Here is a 21,910-nt window from a genome sequence, read left to right as displayed (position 1 = left end):
ATGGAAAGAAAGGAGATAATGAACTAGTATTATAATGTGATTATGCTTTGGAAAGGAGCCTGGTGGTGCAGTGGTTAAGCACTCGGCTGTTAACCGAAAGGTCAGCAGTTCGAACCCACTCAGCTGTTCTGCAGGAGAAAGATGTGGCAGTCTGCTTCCGTAAAGATTTACAGCCTTGGAAATCCTACGGGCCAGTTCTACTCTGTCCTATAGGGTCGCTATGAGTTGGAATTCGACTTGATGGCAATGGGTTTTTTTGGGGGGGTTATACATTGGAATAGTAACAATACCTTAAATTTCCTTAGCTCCCTTTGGAAGGTGAAGTAGAAAGAAAAGTAATAGTATGACTAGAACTGTAACAGCAAACATTATAACCATAGCCAATATCTGTGTGTTTACCATGTACCAGGCACTGTTTGCACTAAACACTTGATAAGCACTCTCTCATTTGCCCTCCAGCCGACTCTGCCAATTATTATTACTATCCCATCTTATAAACAAGGAAGCAGAGGCTCTTGCCCAGGGCCACAGAGCTTGTTAAGTGGAGAAGTGATCTGACTCCAGAAGCCAGCTCTTCACCACCAAGCTACCTGCCTTGTGCAACTTGAGGACTGGGTTTAGTTACCAATGAATTATCCATTAACTGGCACTAAGATTAGCACATGCAGATACTTCACAAAGCACTGGGTAACATGGAAGAGATAAGAGATTTGGGGGGGCTACCTTTCCTCTCTCGTGTGTCCTAGCAGTAAAAAATATATACAATAGACTAAAAAGGGCTGCAAAACACGAGCTTTACACACTTGCTCAACATAAGCATATACTTCCCAGACAGATCCCACGGAAGACATCTGGAGGATGTCCCAGGCTTACCTGTCCCCGCATGACAGCAATCTGCTTATGGAACTGGCCCCTGTCAAAACCAGGATCTTTCTGCAAACGAAGAGATGGAGATGGAACCTGTATAAACCCCTCAGAGGAGCCCATCTTCTCCCCTAATTAGAAACTTTCCAATAAAAAAAGGCTTGGAGAAGTTAGCTACCATCCCAAGCTCTCTGTTTCACAGAAGAGGAAACAGAACAAGTAAATACCTTGTCCTGAGTCTCATTACTGCTCTACAGAACTCTAGGCTCCTAGTGCTCCAACTGAAAATGAGAGCTCTGTGAATACATTACAGCCACATGAAGCACAGGATACACACCAGTGCAATCCATCACAGCTGTCAATTTCTTTCAAACCCATCCAAACTAGGTCCTGCTGTCCACATGTGAGAATCCTGCTCTTCATTGAATAAGTCAAGTCAGAAGGGTATCAGCCATCCCCTCTCAGCTTGTATCAGGACCAATTAGAAATACCATTAGGAAATCCTTCTTCTATATGGCAATAAGGCTGAGGTTCCCAGGGCTAACCTTGAAAAGTTCATACAGGTCTTCCTCCAAGTCCTTGACGAAGTTTGGGTCCGAAATTTTTGGAAGAATCAGATCTTTGATCTCTTGAGAGAATGGGACTTTTGCCTGGGGCAACCAGGCCCAGTAAAAAGGATCTGAAAAGGAAAGGCCAAAAGCAAACCTGGTGTTGAAAAGTCCCTGTCCATCTGTGTCCTCTGCCCATTAGGGCACTGCAAGAGACAGAACCCTTCTTTCCCTGATATACAACAGAAAAGAAAACTTACAAGGGCTGTTAACTCTAAAGTTACATTAGTAAATGGAGGGACCAGGATTCAAACCCAGGTCTGCCTAATCCCAGAGCCTGTGCTCTTTCCCAGACAGTACATGAACTTGCAATACCCAGCCTATCTAGAAGCAATTACTTGCCAATAAAACATTGAGATGGTTCTTCAGAAGAGATAGAGTAATGCTGCAAAAGGGGCTAGTTGACCCCCTGCTTATATTTCTCCCCCTTCCCAAAAGTTTCTTAGTTTTAATGGGGTAGGGGCTGGCTTCCAGCATGTTAGCAAGAAGACAGAGCACTGACAGCAGCTTAGCTTTACAGACAAAGAGAATACATTATAATAAGCTAGTCCTCTGAAAGAATAAGAATGGGAAGTGGAGATGAAAAAACAAAACTTTATGTTTCCAATGGGAATAATATAAAGTAAAAATTATAATAGCTTATTGCATCATGGAGTAGTTGCCATGTGCCAGCCATTGTGTTAAAGTGTATAACCAGTATCAATTCTTAGAACAATCCTATGATAGAGGTACTATTATCTCCATTGCACAGATGAGGAAACTGAGACTAAGCAAGAGAAGAGCCAGACCACAGTGGTCTTGAGACTTACACGCCCTCCAGGAGTCAGGATGCTTCAGTGGAAAAGCCAGCCCATTGTCTATGGCAGCCACCTTGATAATAGGCTCCTTTATCACCACCCAGTCTGTGTCCTGAAAAGCAAGGAAAGACTAATTACTTAGGGATTCCATCTATCTCAGGCCCTTTAAAGAAGCAAAGCATCTCATCTCAACTCCCTCAGCCACTCTCCTTATTCAACATATTTTGAGCTACCCTCTGAACTGGTTTCCATACTGGTACCTGACCTTAGTACATTTATGGCACCTCTGACTGGGCTTGTCCAAGGTTATCAGAGTCCCTTTCTCATCTTAGGAAAAGGCATACTGCTCCAGGAGTTGCCACTGCCCTTGATAAGGAGGGAAATGACAACAACAAGAGATAATTACATGCCATTACTCCTAGGGAAAGGCACTGAGAATCCTGAGAGTATGAAAAGAAAAAAAATCAGCGTTGGTTGGTCAAGGTCCTATTGTGTGCACCTTGACTCAGAAGCCACTTCACTGGTGGTGACCACATTTTCCAGTGAGACAACACAACAACCATGGAAGATAACATCTGGCTGCTCTGGTACACAAGGAAGTCTGTTTCCCTGCTTCAGTGATACATAAAAAGGAAAGGCACAAGAGCTGAATGCAAACAGAGTGTGGCAGGTCACATGTGACGGCCTATATCCGGGACTCTCATGCCTCCCCACCTGACTCCATGCTTCAGGTTCATTGGTGCCATCACAGGAATAGGGACTGTGGTTCCAGGACACCCACATCAGAATCCCCCAGGATACCTTATTAAAAATGTGGAATCCTGAGTTGCACCCCAGATCCGATGAATCAGTCTCTGGGGGAAAGGCCTGGAGAATCTGCACTATTTTTAGTAAGCTCTTCAGGTGATTCTGATGCACAAAATTTGAGAATCACTACAGGTAGTCCCCAACTTATGACATATTCAAGTTACGATGAACCACACTTAGGACTGACCATTTTTGTTTCTTTTTTACATTTTATTGTTAGTAATAATATGTACTACATACAACACTGCAGCACATAATTTGCTGATGTTATCATTCTCAAGTCAACCCCCAAAGACAAATAAAGATTGGATTTATAAAGATACTGATAATAAAAGGCAATAACAATTAAAACTGAAAAAACAAATGAGGTATTTGACTTATGTCAGAACTGACTTACAACGGAGTCATCAGAATGAAACCCTGTCGTAAGTTGAGGACTACCTGTGTTAGAAAAGGAGGTAAAAACACTGTAAGGAAAAAAAACCAACCTTACTCTCCTTCTCCAGGAAGTTGTCCCACTAATTTTAAAAACCATGCAGACTAAGCAGCGATAGAGAAGTGTGGTGGAGGATGAAAGGAACAAGAGAGTAAAGCAAGTGGCAGCTTTTTCTAAATAAGCGTTCTGTGGAATTGTGGTCTGTTGTGAGAGAAATGTTCTATGGCCAAAGAAGTTTAGAAATCACTGGGCCAGAGTTAAATAGGTTCATTTAATGCAGTATTTCTCAGACCTTTACTATGCTACTGTGCAATGTGGATCTCCAAGAAACAAATATAGTATGTAATATGTTCCAAACTTACTTGACCTTGTCTTCATGCTACTCCTATTAACCTCAATTAGAAAAGTATTCCCTAACATAGACTGAAGAACTCTAATGTAAATTATGGACTTTAGTAAATAATAATGTATTAATATTGGTTTATCAACTGTAACAAATATACAACAGGAATCCAAGATGTTAATAACAGCAGAACAGCAAGCAAGGGGAGGAGTACACAGGAACTCGCTCTATTTTTTACACAATTTTACTGTAAATCTGAAACTGCTCTAAAAAATAAAGTCAATTGAAAAAGATGATAGCAAATATTAACTCTTCTATCAATTTTAAACACCTGTGCTATCGTGATTCTTCTTAACTTAATGTGACCTAAGTCTCTGACCGTTAATACGCTTCCATATTATACAGATACCCTTCTTCAAGATATAGATCAGCCTCTTACCCGAGAGCTTGAACTATCCATTGGGCAGTCATATTTAATCAGCCAGTTGTCATTTCCTCGATCTGTGGACAGAAACAAAGTTAGCAGAGAAAACGGGGGTGACTTCCACTTCCAGTTAATGATGGACTAGTTATTTTGGATGCCTGGACCAACTCTTCTACTGAGAACAATTTTTAACAAAACCATGAAGAATTACAGTGTTAGGATCTGGGAAAGGAAGGAACTCCAGAGAGGGGAGTCCAGCATTTGTGGCTTATTTTCCCCTAGAGCACCTGCTGATTTGAAAAGAGGTGGAGGCTGAGAGGTGAAACAGTAGTCTAACAGCCTTGTGGAACTAGAGAGACAAAAATTGTAGTCTAGTGCCTATTAAGCAGGAGGGGAGCCTGGTAAATCACCCACGCTCTGGGTTGATACCTGAAGGGCTATAACCTGAAAGTAAGTCCAGCTTCCCCTCAATACCTGAAATTAGATTAAAGTGATCCTAGATTGCTGTTGTCCTTAGCTGCTTGAGAAAAGTAAATATCTTTCTCAGATCGGATTTATATTAGCACCCTAGCCTCCAAATATTTCTACAATTTTTGATATACAGTACCTGACAAAAATAATCAGGCACAGAAAGACACAAGATGACAGATGAATGAAAAAGACAAACAATAGAATATTAAAACAGAACCACAGGGGCTCCAAATGATGGAAATATCTAATACAAACTTTAAAATGTTCAAGAAGATAAAAGGCAAGATTAAGAGCATCAGCAGAAAACAGGAATCTATAAAAAAAAGAATCAAGTAGGAATTCTAGAACTGAAAAATACAATAACCAAAATTAAGAACTCAATAGATAAGTTTAACAGTAAATCATACTAGAAAAGGAGTGATTTGGAAGACAGGTTAGAAAAAAATAGCAGAATGAAGCACATGGTGGGGGGGAGAAGGTATAAATGGATGTAACATATTTTTAAGCAAACCATGCATGCCTTCTGTGTTTGTTTGCCAGCCACACCTCCCCCCCGGGAGGTATTTTCATGTTGCTGAAGAAAAAATTAGCATAGTGCACTTAAAAAAACACAAGGGGAGGGCACAGCTGGCAAACAAATGTAGAAGGTGCATGTTATTTGCATCAAAATATGGTATATCTAATATATGTGTAGCTGGAATCCCAGAAGAGGAGGAGAAGAAAATGATACTTAATATATGAAGAAATAATAGCTGAGAATTTTCCAAAACTGACAAATGATTACAAACTACAGATTCAAGGAGCCCTGTTAATCCCTAATAGGATAAATACAAAGAAAACTTGTACCTGGGCATAGCACAGCAAAACCGTTGAAAACCGAAGAGGGAAAATTTTAAAGGGAGCAAGAGAAAAATAAACAGATTACTTCAAAGAAGCAACAACAGATGGAAAACTGACTTCTCAACAGAAACCATGGAAGCAGGGAAGACAATGGAATACTTTTTCCCCAAAACTGCTGAAAGAAAATAACTGCCAACTCTGAAATTCTATACTCAGCAAAAATATCCTTCCAAAAAAAAGGGGAAAAAAAGACATTTTCAGGTAGACAAAAACAGAGAATTCATCACCGGCAAACCAGTACTAACATATTCTCTACGTCAAAGGAACACAATCTCAGATAGAAGTTTGGAGAAGCAAAAAGGAATTTTTAAATAAAATGGGTAAATACATTAGTAAATCTAAATAAATATTGTTAATTTTGTTAAGGTGTGATAGTAGTATATTGTCTTTTTTAAGAGTTCTTACCTTTTATAGATACATAATGAAATAATTATGAATGAATTATGAAATTATATCATATGTGAGACTTGCATTAAAATAATAAAGGAGACGGGTAAGTAAAAAGGAGGTGTGAATGGGGCAGGTTGGCCATTGATCAATGGTGGTTGTTGGGGCTAGGATGACAGGTAAACAAGGGTTCACTATTCTGCTTATTTGTGTATGTTCAAAATTCTCCACAATAAAAAGTTTATTAATAACACTAATAATGACAACAACATTATTTCATGGAGTTTTATATATGTGTGTGTATGTGTGTGTGTGTGTGTGTGTTATACAAGTATATATGTATATATGTGCATATGTACATGTATATATGTATAAATAAACTTGTCCACTAGGAGGTCCTAGAAGCAATGATACCCCAGTAACAATGAGCACATCTGGCATTTGGATCTTGGCTTCTAAATACCACTGCCCAATAAGAGGAACCAGGGCTCCTTGGAGAAATGGCTGATTCCAGGGCTGGGACTAGAAAAGTACAAGGTAAACCTGGATTATTTTATGACAGAAAGTAAGAAAGTGCTCAAAGAATGATGAGGACATGCCAAAATGACATAGAGTAAGATTAAAAGGGTTTTCACTGGCCAAATCTGGAATAATTTGAGCATCAAAATAAATAATGACAGTAAGTAATTATACCTTATTAAGTAAAATAAGAATCTATGAGTCCATACTGATATATATATAAATAAATGAATGGGGGTGGGTGGGGAGGAAAGCCCCTCCTTACAGTAGAACATCAACTAATAAATGTAGAAGGAATGACATAGTTAGGAAAACATCACCATTTGGCACCCATCATAGTAATAACTGATTCAGGCAAGAATCATCAACAGATGCCAAAACCAGTGGATTAAAGTGTGAATAACAGGATATTTACATAGTCTCAAAGTATCTCCCCCACAAAGGAACAAATAGTAAGTAACTTTACAGTAAAGAAAAATCTAACAGATACCACATTAACCAAAGTTAACATTACCAGTAATGGGACATTATGTGTCTTTTGATATGATACACCGAAAATGAAGTATCACTTCTATTCCTGCCAAAACCAGCATAACCCAAACATAATAATGAGGAAACATCAGACAAACTCAAATTGGGAGAGATTCTAAAAAAATTATTGGTCTGTACTCTAAAAATGTCAATATCATGCAAGACCAAGAAAGACTGAGGAATTGTTCCAGATCAAAAAAAAAAAAAAAAAAGCTAAAGAGATTACAATTGAATGTAACATGTGATCCAGAATTTTCTTTTGCTGTGAGGATATTATGAGGAAAATTGGCAAAATCTGAATATGGTCTATAGGTTAGATAGATAATAGCATTGTATCAATGTTAATTTCCTGAATTTTTTAACTGTACTGTTGTTGTGTAAAAGAATATCTTTGTTTTTAGGAAATACATACATGAAAGTATTTAGGGATAAAGAGGTAACCTTTCTACAATTTACTCTCAAATTGTTAAGGAAAAAAATACATGGACACATATACACAGACGTGTGTGTGAGTGTATCAATACATATATATATACACACACATACATAAATACGTACCTCTCTGATAAGAGAATGATAAAGCAAGTGTACTAAAATGCTAACATTTAGGGAACCTGAGTGAAGAATACATGGAAATTCTTTATATTATTCCTGCAATGCTTCTATTACTCTGAAATTACGTCAGAATAAAAGTACAAACCCAAATTTGACAAGTCTTTAGACCTAGCTATCCACTTACAAGAAACAGAGGGGATGAAGAGCATGTTAAATAACACCAAAGGGATATAAATAGGCCAAATGCAGAATGTGGAAATTCTACAGGGCAAATAACCCAGTTTCTTCAACAAATAAAACGCAAGGAAAAAAAAAAAGAGGTAGAACTTTCTAAAATTAAGACACTTAAGAAACATATTACCAAATGTAATATCTAGACCTTGTTTGGATCATGATTTGAACAAATCAACTGTATAAAAACATTTCAGAGTCAACTGGGGAAATTTGAACACATAGGACATTAGATGGTGGTTATACTAAAAAAAAGTCTTTTTCTCTTAGAGAACATATTGCAGCATTTCTAGATAGGATGATATGATGTCTGGGATTTGCTTTAGAACAATCCAGCAGGAAATGGGGACAGCAGCGAGTGGGGCCTTATGTACTAAATGTTCAAGCTGGTAACAAGTACATAGGTAATAAGTACACCACTCTCTCTACCTTTATATACGTTTAAAATTCTCCATAATATACAGCTACAAATATTCTTTTAAATAACCTATGAGTCAAAGAAGAAAGCACAATGAAAGTTAGAAAATATTTTGAACTGATTACAATGAAAAAAGTTTGTAGGATGCAGCTAAGCTATGCTTAAAATGAAAGTTAAGCCTTAAAATATATATACTAGAAAAAGAGAAAGGCTAAAAATTGATGACCTAAGCATCTGCCTCAAGATATTAGAAAAAGAATGATGTGACATCAAAGTCTTGTCATTCTTGACATTCTTGTGACATCAAGTCACAACAATGACTGGGGATCAAGGATAAGACTACTTTTCACAGAGCTCTGGAAGAGCCAAGTGTCTTTTGTCTGGGACCAGGAAAGAGGGTAAGATAAATACAAATACTTGTTCCCGTCCTCACCACCTCTGATAAGGACACATGATATGGCTTGACATGGGAATGTATTCTCTCAGACCCTCCCCAGATGTGCACAACCACTCTGATTAGAAAAACCTCATCCTGGTAAGATACTCTGATTCCCAAACCCTGCAAGCCTCCCGGCCTCCCTCCCCCATGCCTCTACCATCTGGCACAGGGCAAGGGACCACCTACAGCTGCTCACCAGTGTTGCGGATGATGTAATCCAGCACCACCAACCGCTCAAACTGCAGCAGTAGTTGCCGGTTAGTGTTCTCAGGGAGTGGTTCTGCTTCAAAACGCCGCAGCCAGTAGTCTGCATCTTTGTAGCCTTCAACAAAGAGCTGGAATGAACCGACCTGGAACCAAGAGTTAGGAACAAAGGTATTTCCCTACAGCCCGAGTCCAAAGACCCCTGGAATAAGTCAGGTACCCACCAAGGCCCTGTGGAGTTTATATTAGAGAAGAGGACTTTTTCAAAATCTTCACTTCCTAGCAGGTACAGGAGAAAAGAGTGTGACAATGATTGCCCGTACAAATTCAAGAAGCCCATCCAAATCGCTCAGAGGAGTAAAATGAGAAAGTTAGGGTCTTTTACTCTCTGGAGAAATATTCTCCAAACCTCAGATCCTTGACAGAAATGACGAAGACAGGAGCCTCAGGGCAGGCTATTCACATACCATTTGTGAGTCTACAGGCATCTTGCTTCACCATTTGGATCACTATGCCACTAAAATCATCACACGTCACCTCTGATAAGCCACATAGGTTCAGAACCTCAGTCTATACCTTTGGCGGTAGCCCAATGCGGTTAAATCTCTGCCCAACTTTTGGCACTTTCTCTAGCGCAAGCCGCTTGCCCCTGGACTTCACTCGGTCAATGGCACTATAGTTGAAGGTCTCACTGGCCAGGTATACTACCTATAGCAGAAAGAGAAGAGATATCCAGGTTAGAATCAAGTTTAAGGAATCAGACCACTATGGCAGAGAACAGCTAGATGCTCACCAACTCTATTCCTCTTCCAGAGCACACAAAAAGAATGCACTCTCAGCCTTCCTAGTAGCTAGGATAGGGTATATGACCAGTTTAGGCCAATGGAATGCAGATGAAGTGCTGTATGCACACTACTTCCAGACCTGGTCCCAAACATCCCCCACATGGCCCTTAGTTCATATTCTCCAATCTGTGCAGCTGGAAATGATGGGTCCTGAGATGGCAGAGACACATCACGGAAGGAACCTAGACCTCCTGTCACTACATGGAGAGCTGCCTAACTAGCATGGGTCTGTGACATGAGCAAGAAATGAACTCTTACTGTGTTAAACCACTGAGATTCAGGGGTTGCTACAGCAGCCAGAGTGAAATACCCTACTACGGCCACCTCCTGGGTTAGGAGGTGATGGCCCAATCCCTGCCCATGAGACGGCCTGTCTAAGGGAGGCATATCTTTCTCTCCATATACAAACAGACTGTGCGGTTGAGACTGGAGGACTCCCCGAGACTACTGCCCTGAGATACTCTTTAAACCTTGAACTGAAATAAGCCCTTGAGGTCACCTTTTAGCTAAATAATAGATTGGCTCACAAAATAAAGAATATCACTATGAGTACTGTGCTCCTTTAAAAAATTATGAGTGAGACCAAATGGTCAACAATTACTTTAAAACAAAGATGAGAAGGTAAAGGGACAGGGAAACTAGATTAATGGAAACGGAACAACCAGAATGGAAATAATGAGAATGTTCACACATTGTGAAGAATGTAACCAAGGTCATTGAAAAACGTGAAATTGTTGAATGGGAACCTAAACTGCTGTATAAACCTTCCAATGAAAACACAATATCATTAAAAAACGAAACAAAACAGATTGTAATTTACTCTATATCTTTTTATTTACTTCTGAATTTTTTTACTATGTGTAAATATTCATATTTTAAAAAATAAACAGACATAAGAATTGGTTTTAATTTTTAATATATTGCTATATATATGCATATTTACACAGAGAATATATCTGGAATATTACACAAGAAACTAGTAATAACAGCTGTCTCTGAGGAAGGAAACTGAGTGTCTGGGAGACAGGTAGGAGGGAAGCTGAATTAATTTTCTGTTTACTCTTCTGTGTCTTATTTTTGCACTGTTTGCATGCACTGCCTATTCAAAAAAATTTTTAATTAGCCATCAGTATTACACTTGATTGTCAAATTGCAGTGACATCACTGTAATCTGTATATGTATCTACTACCACATTTATCATATTGTCTTGTGATTATCTATCTGTATGTCTAACTTCTCTCTTAAGACTAATGAGATTTGGGGAGGCAGAAAACATCTTATTCACATCCCCAGCACCTACCACAGTGTCTGGCACATGTTCATTAAATGTTTAATGAATGAATGGATGAGTTACAAGCCTCTTTCAGAGATAGCAACAAGTGGGTTTTACCATATACATACCTAAGATCAAATTTACAGTATAATTCTTCCTTTTCCTAAGCCTTGCAAAATTCATTACAAATGAGTAATTATTTTGCCCATGAACCTTGGAGGCAGATAGTTCAAATAATTCCATCCATCCATCTAGTGTTAAGAGTCTCAAAATGGATGTGCAAAGTACTGTAGTGGGCACTCCCACCTTACAACATCAGGAAACTCTGCCATAGCAATGAAGGAAGAAAGGGTTTTCCTAAGGCAAACCCATTCCATAGAGAAAACCTTGGCTCTCTCAAACCAACGTAAGCCATAAACCACCCTTTTCCCCATGAGATTTACTTTTGATCACTTTTTGTAACAAACAACCTTTTCCCTTGTAAGTAATGAAACCACAATAACCTGGAACCTCACAGGAACAGGGAGAAAGGCTGCTAGCAAGTAAGAATTAGAGCCTTACTATTTGAAGTTCCATTGCAAGTGAGCCCCGTTTCCATAGTGACAGATGCTCTGATCAACTGGACAGAATCCTGTCACAAGGGTCAGGGAGGCAGAGAGGGGACAGCCTTCCTCTCACTATCCTCCAGCAGCTGTATCTAACATGCAAAGTTCTGTCTCATCTCAGTCCCATAGAAGATACGTGTTTTTGTTGTTGCTGACTTTTTGATGCAAAAGATCCTCAGGTCTCATTAAGGTCCTCTAATAGGGAGAAAGGAAGACCAGAGATGGGGAAGAAGGGGATTGTGGGGTGACATTCATGATTAGAATAGCTCATAACAATACAGGCTAACACGTATGGAGCATTTACATTGTGCCAGGCACTGTGCTACATACATGCTTTACATGTGTTGTTTCGTGTAATCTTGATAATCACCCTATAAAATAGGAACTATTTATATTCTTATTTTTCACAGTGAGGAAACTAAGTATAGGAGGGTTCCAGTGACTCACACAATGGTCACCCAAATAAAAAGCTGCTGATCCAGAATTCAAACTCAAGCCCTCTAATTCTTAGGCACTGAACTCCAGAAGCCTGGTCAGAGCAGGCAGGCACAGGGCCAGGGGCAGTCTGATATCCGCCTAGCAAAAGAAGGAAATTACACCGTGATGAGCAAAGAGTATTTAAAAGTTTTCAGAGTCTAGGAGTAGCCTAAGAGGAGGATTTTAGGTTAGGCAGGAGATCTTAGCAGCATTAATTATCACACAAGATGTCCAAAGTGTTCTGTTTTAACTACCTGCATGAACAGAGAAAACTAAAGCATGAAGGGAAGGAATGAGGTACTCAAGGCCACGCAGTGAATTAGAAGTCAAATGGGAACTGCGAGCCAGCCAAATATTCTCTCCATAGACCTGTGATGCTGGGCAATCATTGGAATAGCTTCTCATGATGTGATATTCACTCACTGGTTCAGCTGGTACTTACTGAATGTTTACTATTAGTACCTTGCTAGGTGCTGAGAATGGGAAAAAGAAATTTCAAGAAACGGTTCCTGACTTCTACAAACTTACACACTAGTTGACTTACTATTGGGAGTTCAGTGGCAAAGGAGTAGACACAAACATCTACTATATCACATTCTCTTCTAAAATACCCTGAAAAAAGAAAAACAGGTTTGAAGGGAAGTTGCTGTCTGCTGATCAATCTCTTTGCCCTCAGAGTCTGCATCCTAAAACTGCAAAGAAAACTTCAAGCAGAGGTTTTTAATCTAGAGGCCATGGTCCTTAGGGGGTCAACGATAGACTTCAGCTAGAGTATGAACCACCCTCCTGAAATTATACATGCAAAACCATGATTGTAAATATGTGTGTTTTCTTCGGGGAACAGGATTTATACGTTTCATCAGATTCTCAAAAAGGGTCAAGACCCCGATACCCTGTCTGGAGCTACAGAGATGCCCCTACAGCCTTAGGGCACCAAATCAGAGTTCCACCTTCAGTTGTTACTAAACCTCAGGTATCCACATACTCAGTGGGTGATGACATGTCCTTAAATGTTCATATGCTGACCAGCAGATTCCTTCCCCTCATAACCCTTGGAAAGTTTCACGAATCAAAGGGAATATCTTGTATACAGTATAGGGGTCCTCAACCTGGGATCAGCAAATTCCCTGAAAGTGAATGCAACTCAATTCTGTATTTAAACACATTTTTCTGGGGGGATGGTCCAAACACTGAACACAACCTCAACTGAGTCTATAACACAAAGTTAAGATTCTAACTGTGAATGTAAAAATTGCATGGTGGAGGCGTCTAAACTCTTAACTTCACAACGGGTAGAGAGAATCACCATCAGCATCAGCCCAAGGCTGATTCCTACAAAGCGGAGGTTAGACATACCTCCCCTCTCCAACCTTTTTATCAATTCTGACACCAGCCATCCCTCCCACGGCACTCTCTACTTCTCTGCTGGGTTCAATAATTTCTTGCAATGGCCACACAGAACTCACAGACAATACTCATGATTTTGGGGTTTATTAGGGAAGTAACAGGTTACAATTTAGGATCAGGAACCACACAGGATATAGCTCTTCAGTCAGGACAGCTTCTCAGCCACGCCCATAGGCAGGCCTCTCCCTGGCCCTTGGCCTCTCAGCCCCTTGGCCCCTTGGGACTCTTGGGCTGGCCTGGCCTCTGCCCTGCTCGGGCAAGTGTTACAAAACTCTTTAGCTCTACCGATAAGTGCCCAGAGGTGCCCCTCTCCACCAATAATCCTCAGCTCAAAGGTGCTCAGCTCTCTAGCTCCAGAAGTCAGCAAGCCTAGCTCTGCCAACAAATGCCTGGAGGCACCCCACTCTGCCAGCAAGCATCCTCCTGAAGGCACTTAGCTTTCCTGCTCTGTGGGCTGGGAAGCCCACCCCACCATCTCCTGCCGGTCTCCTGCTTCTGCTGCCTCTGCTGCTGCCATTTCTCCGCCGCTGCTTCTCACTGTTTCTCACCATCTTCAATAAAATAGCTCTCTCTGTCTCCTGGGTCTAGGAGGTTCTCAGTGCAACAACCCCAGGTCCAAAGGACACGCTCCACTCCTAGCTCTTCTTTCTTGCTGGTAGTGAGGTCTCCCCTGTCCACCTCTGGAATGGCTCATTTTAAGCCTAGTGGGATGGCAAAACTGACCAATCCCTTCATTAGGGTTCCATACACCTTATTTGCATTGCCCCACCCCCACAAGGGTGCCATGCACCTTATCTGCATTATTAGCAAGCTATCCAATCCCCCTGGTGGGCCATGAGCACCTCATTTGCAGTTATTTGGTGGGAATTACGAGACCATGGCAGAAAGGCCATATAAAAGCGATCCATCACACCACAGTGGATCTGCCTGGAAATAGGACCCCTATTTTGATATGTTCAGACAAGTCCCAGAATTCCACAGATTAGGATGGGTGAAGAGAATTCCATGCCAGCTCCCTGTAGGAGTTCAGGCCCGACCTTCACTCTAACCTGAAGCCCATCCTAGAATCTTCCTTGCCAGAACCTTGCTTGAGTGCTTAGCTGACATCAGCTAGTTCACTCTAGACTGTATCTAAACGCTGGATTGACTCAGAAGTCCAAGAAAGCAACCCATAAAAGTATCTATGTTTCTAACCAGCTTGGGGTTATCTGGGTTCTAAAGATCCAGGGAACGCACAGATGAGCATCAGAGGGTCTATGAACGCCCTGAAATCATATGCAAATATTTTATACGTATCCTTCTGGGGATAGCTTTCATCAGATGATCAAATCATGAGCCTAATTTTCTTCTTCCACCAAAGAAAAAGGTTAAGAACCTCAGATTTGGCATAAATAGCCCTCACTGGACCTAATGTTCCCGCTAACATGTACCAGGGCTTAGGGCCCAGGAAAACTCTGGCCAGGCAATAAGGCTCCCTAGAAATGAGTCACTTACCTTTGTACGGGGCACAATGTTGAGTTCCAGTTTTTGGTCCACCAGGCTAGCCCCTGCCTCTGAGAGATATCCCTGGTTGAGGACAAGGCAGTCACGGCCAAAGCAGCAGGGACAGCATAGTTTCTGCAGCCACTTGGTCCACTTAGGATTAAGCTGCCCATATGGCTCTTCATTCTTGGGTTTGAAGACAGCAACGATCTTCTACAGAGATAACAGAAGAAGGAGAAGTTAAAGGCAAGTTGAATGAAGTAGACCCAAGACTGAGTCAGCAGGAATTTAGAAGGAAAAGAGAGGGCATAGGCAGAAAATTCTCACTTACACTCAGACAGAGGATTCTCCCCAGCTGGTAAGGGAAAGACATCAGGTCATATGTGCAGGTAAGAGACCCACTGCTAGAAAGAGCTGTGACCTAAGAAGGTCCGAAGTCTCCTTGTTCTTCCTTGCTGCTTTACTTCTCCATCTCTCTTCCCTCATATCAGTACCTATTAACTTTGTGCTTCTAACAAACAAGGTAAATGGATTTCTACATTTCTAGAAGCAAGATACAAAAGCCAACTCAGTGGCAGATCTAGAGTCACTGGCAGCAATCTTATGCCAATACAATGCTGCTTCCTGCCTCCCGGAAAGGTGATAGCATCACATTGAAAGTATGGCGGGCTCTAAAGTCATCTTTTAAACAGTAAAGAATTAACTTACTTAATCATGGATCATATATTGTGTGCATGTGTGTGTGTTCTCACCCCGTTTACCCGACAGGACCTTATATTGTATGCCAAAAGTTTAACACCATCAAACCAACTCCCAAGGTTGGCAGGTACAAACATACATATTGTTGCTTTAAATCAATTACGTACAGACTCAAAAATTACCAGCTGAAAGGAAATAAAAGAGGTATTATGGAATGAGGTTAAGAAAATTCTTTCATCAATGACTGATTTCCTCTATCAGTCTTACTATCCCTCTGGGTGTTAACAAGACCTTGAAATAAAAAGTTTAGGAATGACAAACTAAGAAAGCAACCGGTGAAAAAAATCAAAGCAGGAAAAAGAATGTGCTACCTGGCTAGAATGGGGTTCTCTTAAGTAATCCTGACATGCAAGAGACCAGGACATGAGATGCCCCAAAGATTAAATTCACCTTCTTTAGCTGACAGTAACTTAATGCTCAAAGGTCCTTGGAAATATGGGAAGCTGCTGCAACCTAGAACTATGGCCTTCCCTCCTGAAGGTTTCCCTCCCCAGATCAGTAAGCCTCTGAGGGTGTTTTAAATTTATTTCATTCCCTCCAGTCCCCCAAGCTAGTGATTCAAAGGAAGAAAAGTAAATATACAACCCAAGTGATTCATCTTCCTATCATATGACTCTCCCTCTCTCCTCACCCCATAGCCAACGCAAGCTAGTCTGGGTCACAGGATATTATTCTGTCAATGTCACTTCCTGAATAGCAGGTCGTAGCTGAAAACATACACTCATCTGCCTGCATTAAGCAAGGGCTCATTAGGAATTGGCAAGGTGGATGTCTTTAACAATAACTGGTTAATCTTGAAGCTGGTTACTTCAAGAAGCCTTGCAAAGATTTGAGAGGGCCAAGAGAAATACTGAACTCCCCTCCTCCCTACAAAAAGAATAAATTTATTCTTAAAGACAAATAAACTGATTTATTCACTGGAAAAAGTAAAATGCATACATTCATATCATAAGTCTTCAGAATTATTTTCTTATCCAAAGAAGCTATCAAGAGGCCTATGTTAACAATCTTCCTGCCTCTGCTCCCCTGGAGTCCCAGGTTCCAGCAACACAGCAGCAGTAACAAAGGGCTTGCCACTCAGAGAATGACTGATGAGTTCACTATAACTCTGTAAAACCACACGGCAACACAAGTGAGGCATATCCCAGAACCTAAGAGTCAGTTTAACTGAAGCACAATGTGTTCAGTAAGCTAGTCCCCGACAAAAAGGAGACCAAGACATTCCTACTACTAGCAATGGCTGAAAAATACCCGGGCTGAGGCTTAAACATTTCCACTTATAGAAAGCAGAACTTGATGAGAGGTTGGTCATTTATAGACTAATCTCTCACACGTCTCAATTTCGTCCCACCACAAGGAGCATTTCATTAACTCTAAAAGCATTAGTGATCATGGTTACTAAGGCATCTCAGTATTACAGGGGTTTCATTAAAGAACACTGTCTGGACTGGACAGATAGAGGAACAGTAGTGTGGGAAGCATGGAGGAAACGGTGGTACCAGAATGTTTAAAGAGGACAGGTTCACAGCTGGCAATCTGTTGATGGGAAGGAAAGAGGAACAGGGTTAAGGAACTTGTTTTAAAGCTAAATTTGCACAGTAAGCACCGTTTTTACTTAGACTGCTATTTGGGAGGATTAAAGCCCATCCATGTCACCGCTTGGTGAAACCACTGAGAGGAAGAAAGAGACAAACAACAAGTGTCCTTCAGGGCTAAGTTTAGACCTCAGTTCGATTCAATCCCATTAATATTTGCTCTGTCTCTAGTTCGCACAGTGTGAAAACACTCTGCAGGTTTCCAAAATAGATAGCCTCTGGCCTAATTTCCAAAGCTAATGCTCACTTCATGTAATCAATTGTATTAATGAATAATCAAGAATACTCTCCTTGGCTTAGGGTTATGGTTTCGTGGGAGATTCCAGTCAATTGAGCTAGTATTGATTTTGGTGCTTCTTTCTAACTCCTGGTTTATTCCATAGTGCCTGGGGTCTTAAAAGCTTGGGGGCAGCCATCCAAGGTATAACAATTGGTCTCTGTTTGCTGGGAGCACCAGAGGAAGGAGGGTTAGGAATCGGTAGAGGAAATCGAATATATGTCCATGCCTCCATGAACAACTGCCTCCTTTGCCAAGAGACCAGAACTGGATGATGCCTGGCTATCATTACTGAACAGTTAGATCAAGAATTCTACAGATGAATCAAGAAGATCAAAAGGGGGGAAATGAGGAACAGAATTTCATATTCTCATGGAATCCAGACTTTCTGGAACCATTGAGGCTGGAAGATCCCCTGAAACTATTACCCCGAAGATTCTTAGCAATACGGACACCTAATCTTACTGGCTTCACAAAACAGAAAATGCTAAAAAATACTTCTGTAAGTGAGTGAGCATGAGAGACCTCAAGTGCAGGGATGTATGTGAGGAGGAGTAATTGGAGCACTCTCCATCATGACTTCTGATCTAGCATTTTCCATCTCACTATTCCAAGTCCCCACTTGCTTACCCCAAGAAAGAAACCATCCTAAATTGGAAGATAGAAGCTCCAAAAGTAGCCATGGCAAAAACTGCTGGTTTCCCCCAACCTCTGTTCTCCGTTCTTCCATGGACAGAGGATCCCTGATTTTTAGCTGGGTATAACAGACTACAGTTACCAGCGACCATCACAGCTATGTCTGGACAATGGGATATAAGCAGAGGGTCTGATGCAATTTCTAGGAAGTGTCCTTAAAGGGAGGGGGCATGTCCTCCATTTTCCTTTCTTCTCCCAACTGAATGAAAAGCAGACAAGACGTCTGCAGCTTGAGCAGCCATCTTGGATCACGAGGTAGAAGTTGCATGCTAAGGATGGCTGACCCGCTTTATAGAAGGAGCCGGCATCCCTGATCAAGTGAAATTCCATGCCAGCCCTGAACAGACTGTAGTCTTCTTTTACATGAGCAATAAATGAACTTTTATTCAAACCATTATTATTTTAGATATTCTGTCACACATAGCCAAGCTGAATCCTAACCAATACAGTAGATGGAAGGAGAAGCCAGTAATTTAGATGACCAACTAACTTTCTGAGGCAGCAAGGCAGAGTGGTTAGGAGCATGAACTCTGAAGCCAGACCACTTGGGTCCAAATCCTGCCTCTACCACTTACTCTCTGTGAGACTGTGGTAAATTGCTTATATGCTCTGTGCCTCAGTATAATGATCCATAAAATGGGAATAATAATTAAGTACCCACCTTGGAGGGTAGTTATGAGGGTTAAATGAGTTATTATTTATGAAGCACTTAAAACAGTACCTGGCATATAGCGCAAGTGGTTTGGAAATGGCTGCTAGTCTCAAGGTTGGTGGTTCGAACTCACCCAGTCACTCAACAGAAAAAAGGCTTGGCGAACTGCTTCCATAAAGATTACAGCCAAAAAAACTCTATGGAGCAGTTCTACTCTGCAACACATGGAGTCGCCATGAGTCAAGGGCCAACTCAACAGCAGCTAACAATGACAACGTATTAGTATTTGTTAAATAAGATAAATAAAACATTTGGAGCCGGACCAAAGATGACAATACCAACTAGAGTGAGTCTGTGGACCAGTATGACCCACCAATAGCATTTAGAAGTGACCCTCTGATCTAAACCACATTTTCCTCAGCAGCAGCAGGATGGTTACAATAGTAAGTTTTGTCAGGGCAAAACTTCCCCTCTACAAAAGGATAATGTCCAGGAAATTTTAGAGACTGGGATCCTGAAAATCACCAAGAAACATACCCATGGTCCATTATTCTCTGTGGCCTATGTACTTAGGTGGTAGGGCTTTACCTGCCAGGTAGAATAGAGAGATCATATTACTACCACCTGTCACAGCACCAGATCCCTTCTCAGCTGACCTGACACACTTCCAACGGAGCTGTAATGATCTCATGAAAAAAAAAAACAAAAATCTTCCTCCTGCTCCAGTTCCTATGAAAGATAATCTCAGCCCTGTTTTAGATCATCTGGTTCTCAAATAAAAAAGACGAAAGCATCTTGCTAACATTCAGACCTTTTGACACCCAGCTTTCTTTGCTCTTAGAGGCGATGGTTCCCTTCTCAGCTTTCTATTTAACTTGCTACTTCTTCATTTGAGAGCAGAATTTTACTATCCCTTGGAAAGACTTGCTACTTCAGAAACTTTCCCCAACTCAGTCCGTTAACTGAGTTGATGGCAGAATTGCTCTCTGGTTCTTGATAATAATTCAGGGATGACTCTGGGGGAATAACGAGATCATTCAATGAATCTAACCAAGAGCTAAAATAGCAGCCCAGCATGGCCATTCTGGACTCCTCTATCAAAAAAGCACACCACCAATCTAAACAGTTAATACAGGAAAGATGCAGGGAAAGTTTGAGTGAACTTTAACACCCGTCATTTTAACAGTTACAACAATAATAATTTTTTTCAATAAACCAGCCACACACACCTGAGAACTTTGACAAGGAAGAGAAGACTTGATAATTGCTGACCCACTGTTCTTCCAATTCAAGCCCTGGTGGTGCAGTGGTTAAGAGTTTAGCTAGTAACCAAAAGTTCAGCAGTTCAAAACCACCAGCTGCTCCTTGAAAAGCCTATGGGGCAGTTCTACTCTGTCCTATAGGATCGCTATGAATCGGAATGAGTAGAAGGGAACGGGTTTGCTTTGGTTTTTGGTTCTTCCAAATGACATCTCTGGTTTGATCTGAATCTGATTTGATGAAGGTCAATGTCTTAAATTCTTCTGCAGTTACCAAAAGAATAAAGGTCATTCATTTTTCTGCTGCTCTGGTCACTCCATGCCCAGTTCCATCCCCTCCCCATGCCCGTTTATACACATGCAGAGGACAAAATAAACGTCAGCAAACACTGCCTGAGTAGCTTAAAAGCAAACTGCTGATAGTACTGGGAGAGCAATGAAAGTAAAAGGTAGCTGACAGTCCTATGTTTCTAAAACGCCACATTCTAAACTGAGGAATCATAAAAAAGCATTTGAATCACTTCCCAGAAGACAGGAGCAATAACCAGGACAGCCGCTTCCAGCGCAGATGAACTGGTAAGCCCACCCACTCCATCATCGTCTGCCAAGAAGAGACCTGGGACAGTGGCAGGAGACATCCCCACAACAAAGAAGGCTGGAACTGAATCCTCAGAGCCTCTGATGGCTCATCTGTTCTCCTTAATGGACAGGGTCACAATAGTTTAGTCCAAAAAAGAGAAAACTGGCTCAAAGCCTCAACTCTGTACATCAACGATCGAGTAAGTAGTCCCAATAGTTTAAAGCTAAGGAACCTGCTAGAAAGCAGCATCTCGTAGCATGGCTCTGCCCAGAGGCAGACTGCCCCACCACACCGCTGGCCCCCTCGCCTGTATCTGGTCAATTTCCTCTTTTCATTTTCCGCTCACCCTTCCCCCAACAAACAGGTTCTGATTTATTTCTCTATTCCCCAGAGCTTCCCCATCTCCAGTCCTCAGTAGCACCCCAGAATCCTGCCAGGGGCTCCGCAGTGTTAAGTTTCTCCCTTTTGCAGCCTTTCAACTACCCCTTCTCCCTCAGGCTATGCGAAGCCCCAAACTCACCCGGACGGGCCCCCAGAATCCCACCCGTCCAGAAGCCAGCGGCTGCGTCTCTATCCCCGCTCTCACCCCCTGAGGGTCCTTGACGAAGTAGCTTCCGCTGGAGCCCTGGTAGATGCGCTCGGGGAAGATGCCGCGCTCGATGGCCAGCTCGGCCTGCCGCACTACCGCTCCGAACTCGGGGTCCTCCGGGAACTCATTCCGCTCGCGATGGGCCTGCGAGGCATGCGCCGCCACCGCGGCCTGGGTGGCCAGGGCTTGGGCCTGCGCCGCCACAGTTTGGGTCTGGCCTTGGGCCGCCGCGCCCCGGGCCCGATCCAGCAGTGGCTGCCGCTCCCGGTCGTGGCCCGGCGATCCTGGCGGAGAGGGGGCCGAGCCGGCCGCAGCCGCCACTCGGACCGCGCCCCCCGGCACCTGCGGAAAGTGAGCGCCCGAGCCCGACGGGAATGTGTAGTCTGGAGGTTGGGCCCGCTCGGGGGACACCAGGGGGCTCGTCTCGTCCATCCCTCAGGCCGCGGGCTCCAGACCCAGGGCGCTCAACACAGCTGAGT

The 21,910-nt window shown here is 42.0% G+C and overlaps 1 protein-coding gene across 3 annotated transcripts in view; it reads right to left on the bottom strand.

Moving 5' to 3' along the window:
• PI4K2A (phosphatidylinositol 4-kinase type 2 alpha) overlaps nt 1-21,910 on the bottom strand; it is a 24,833-nt gene extending 2,923 nt beyond the window's left edge. The window contains exons 1-8 of one of the 3 annotated variants that reach the window (XM_004370000.2): nt 21,429-21,906; nt 15,037-15,237; nt 9,511-9,642; nt 8,927-9,080; nt 4,295-4,356; nt 2,282-2,381; nt 1,410-1,543; nt 874-933 (exon numbers count right to left, since the gene is read on the bottom strand). In XM_004370000.2, coding sequence (XP_004370057.1) covers nt 874-933; nt 1,410-1,543; nt 2,282-2,381; nt 4,295-4,356; nt 8,927-9,080; nt 9,511-9,642; nt 15,037-15,237; nt 21,429-21,863 — 1,278 coding nt within the window. In that variant the 5' untranslated portion in view covers nt 21,864-21,906. Of the gene's footprint in view, nt 1-873; nt 934-1,201; nt 1,544-2,281; nt 2,382-4,294; nt 4,357-8,926; nt 9,081-9,510; nt 9,643-15,036; nt 15,238-21,428 lie in introns of those variants that run through there. The other 2 variants (XR_002825604.1, XM_023740547.1) reach the window with 2 other exon arrangements.

Source organism: Trichechus manatus, unplaced genomic scaffold, assembly GCF_000243295.1.
Source record: "Trichechus manatus latirostris isolate Lorelei unplaced genomic scaffold, TriManLat1.0 scaffold00007, whole genome shotgun sequence".
NCBI classification, from domain to species: domain Eukaryota; kingdom Metazoa; phylum Chordata; class Mammalia; order Sirenia; family Trichechidae; genus Trichechus; species Trichechus manatus.
Note: the sequence above shows the minus strand (reverse complement) of the source record. Positions and strands in the feature narration are given on the sequence as shown.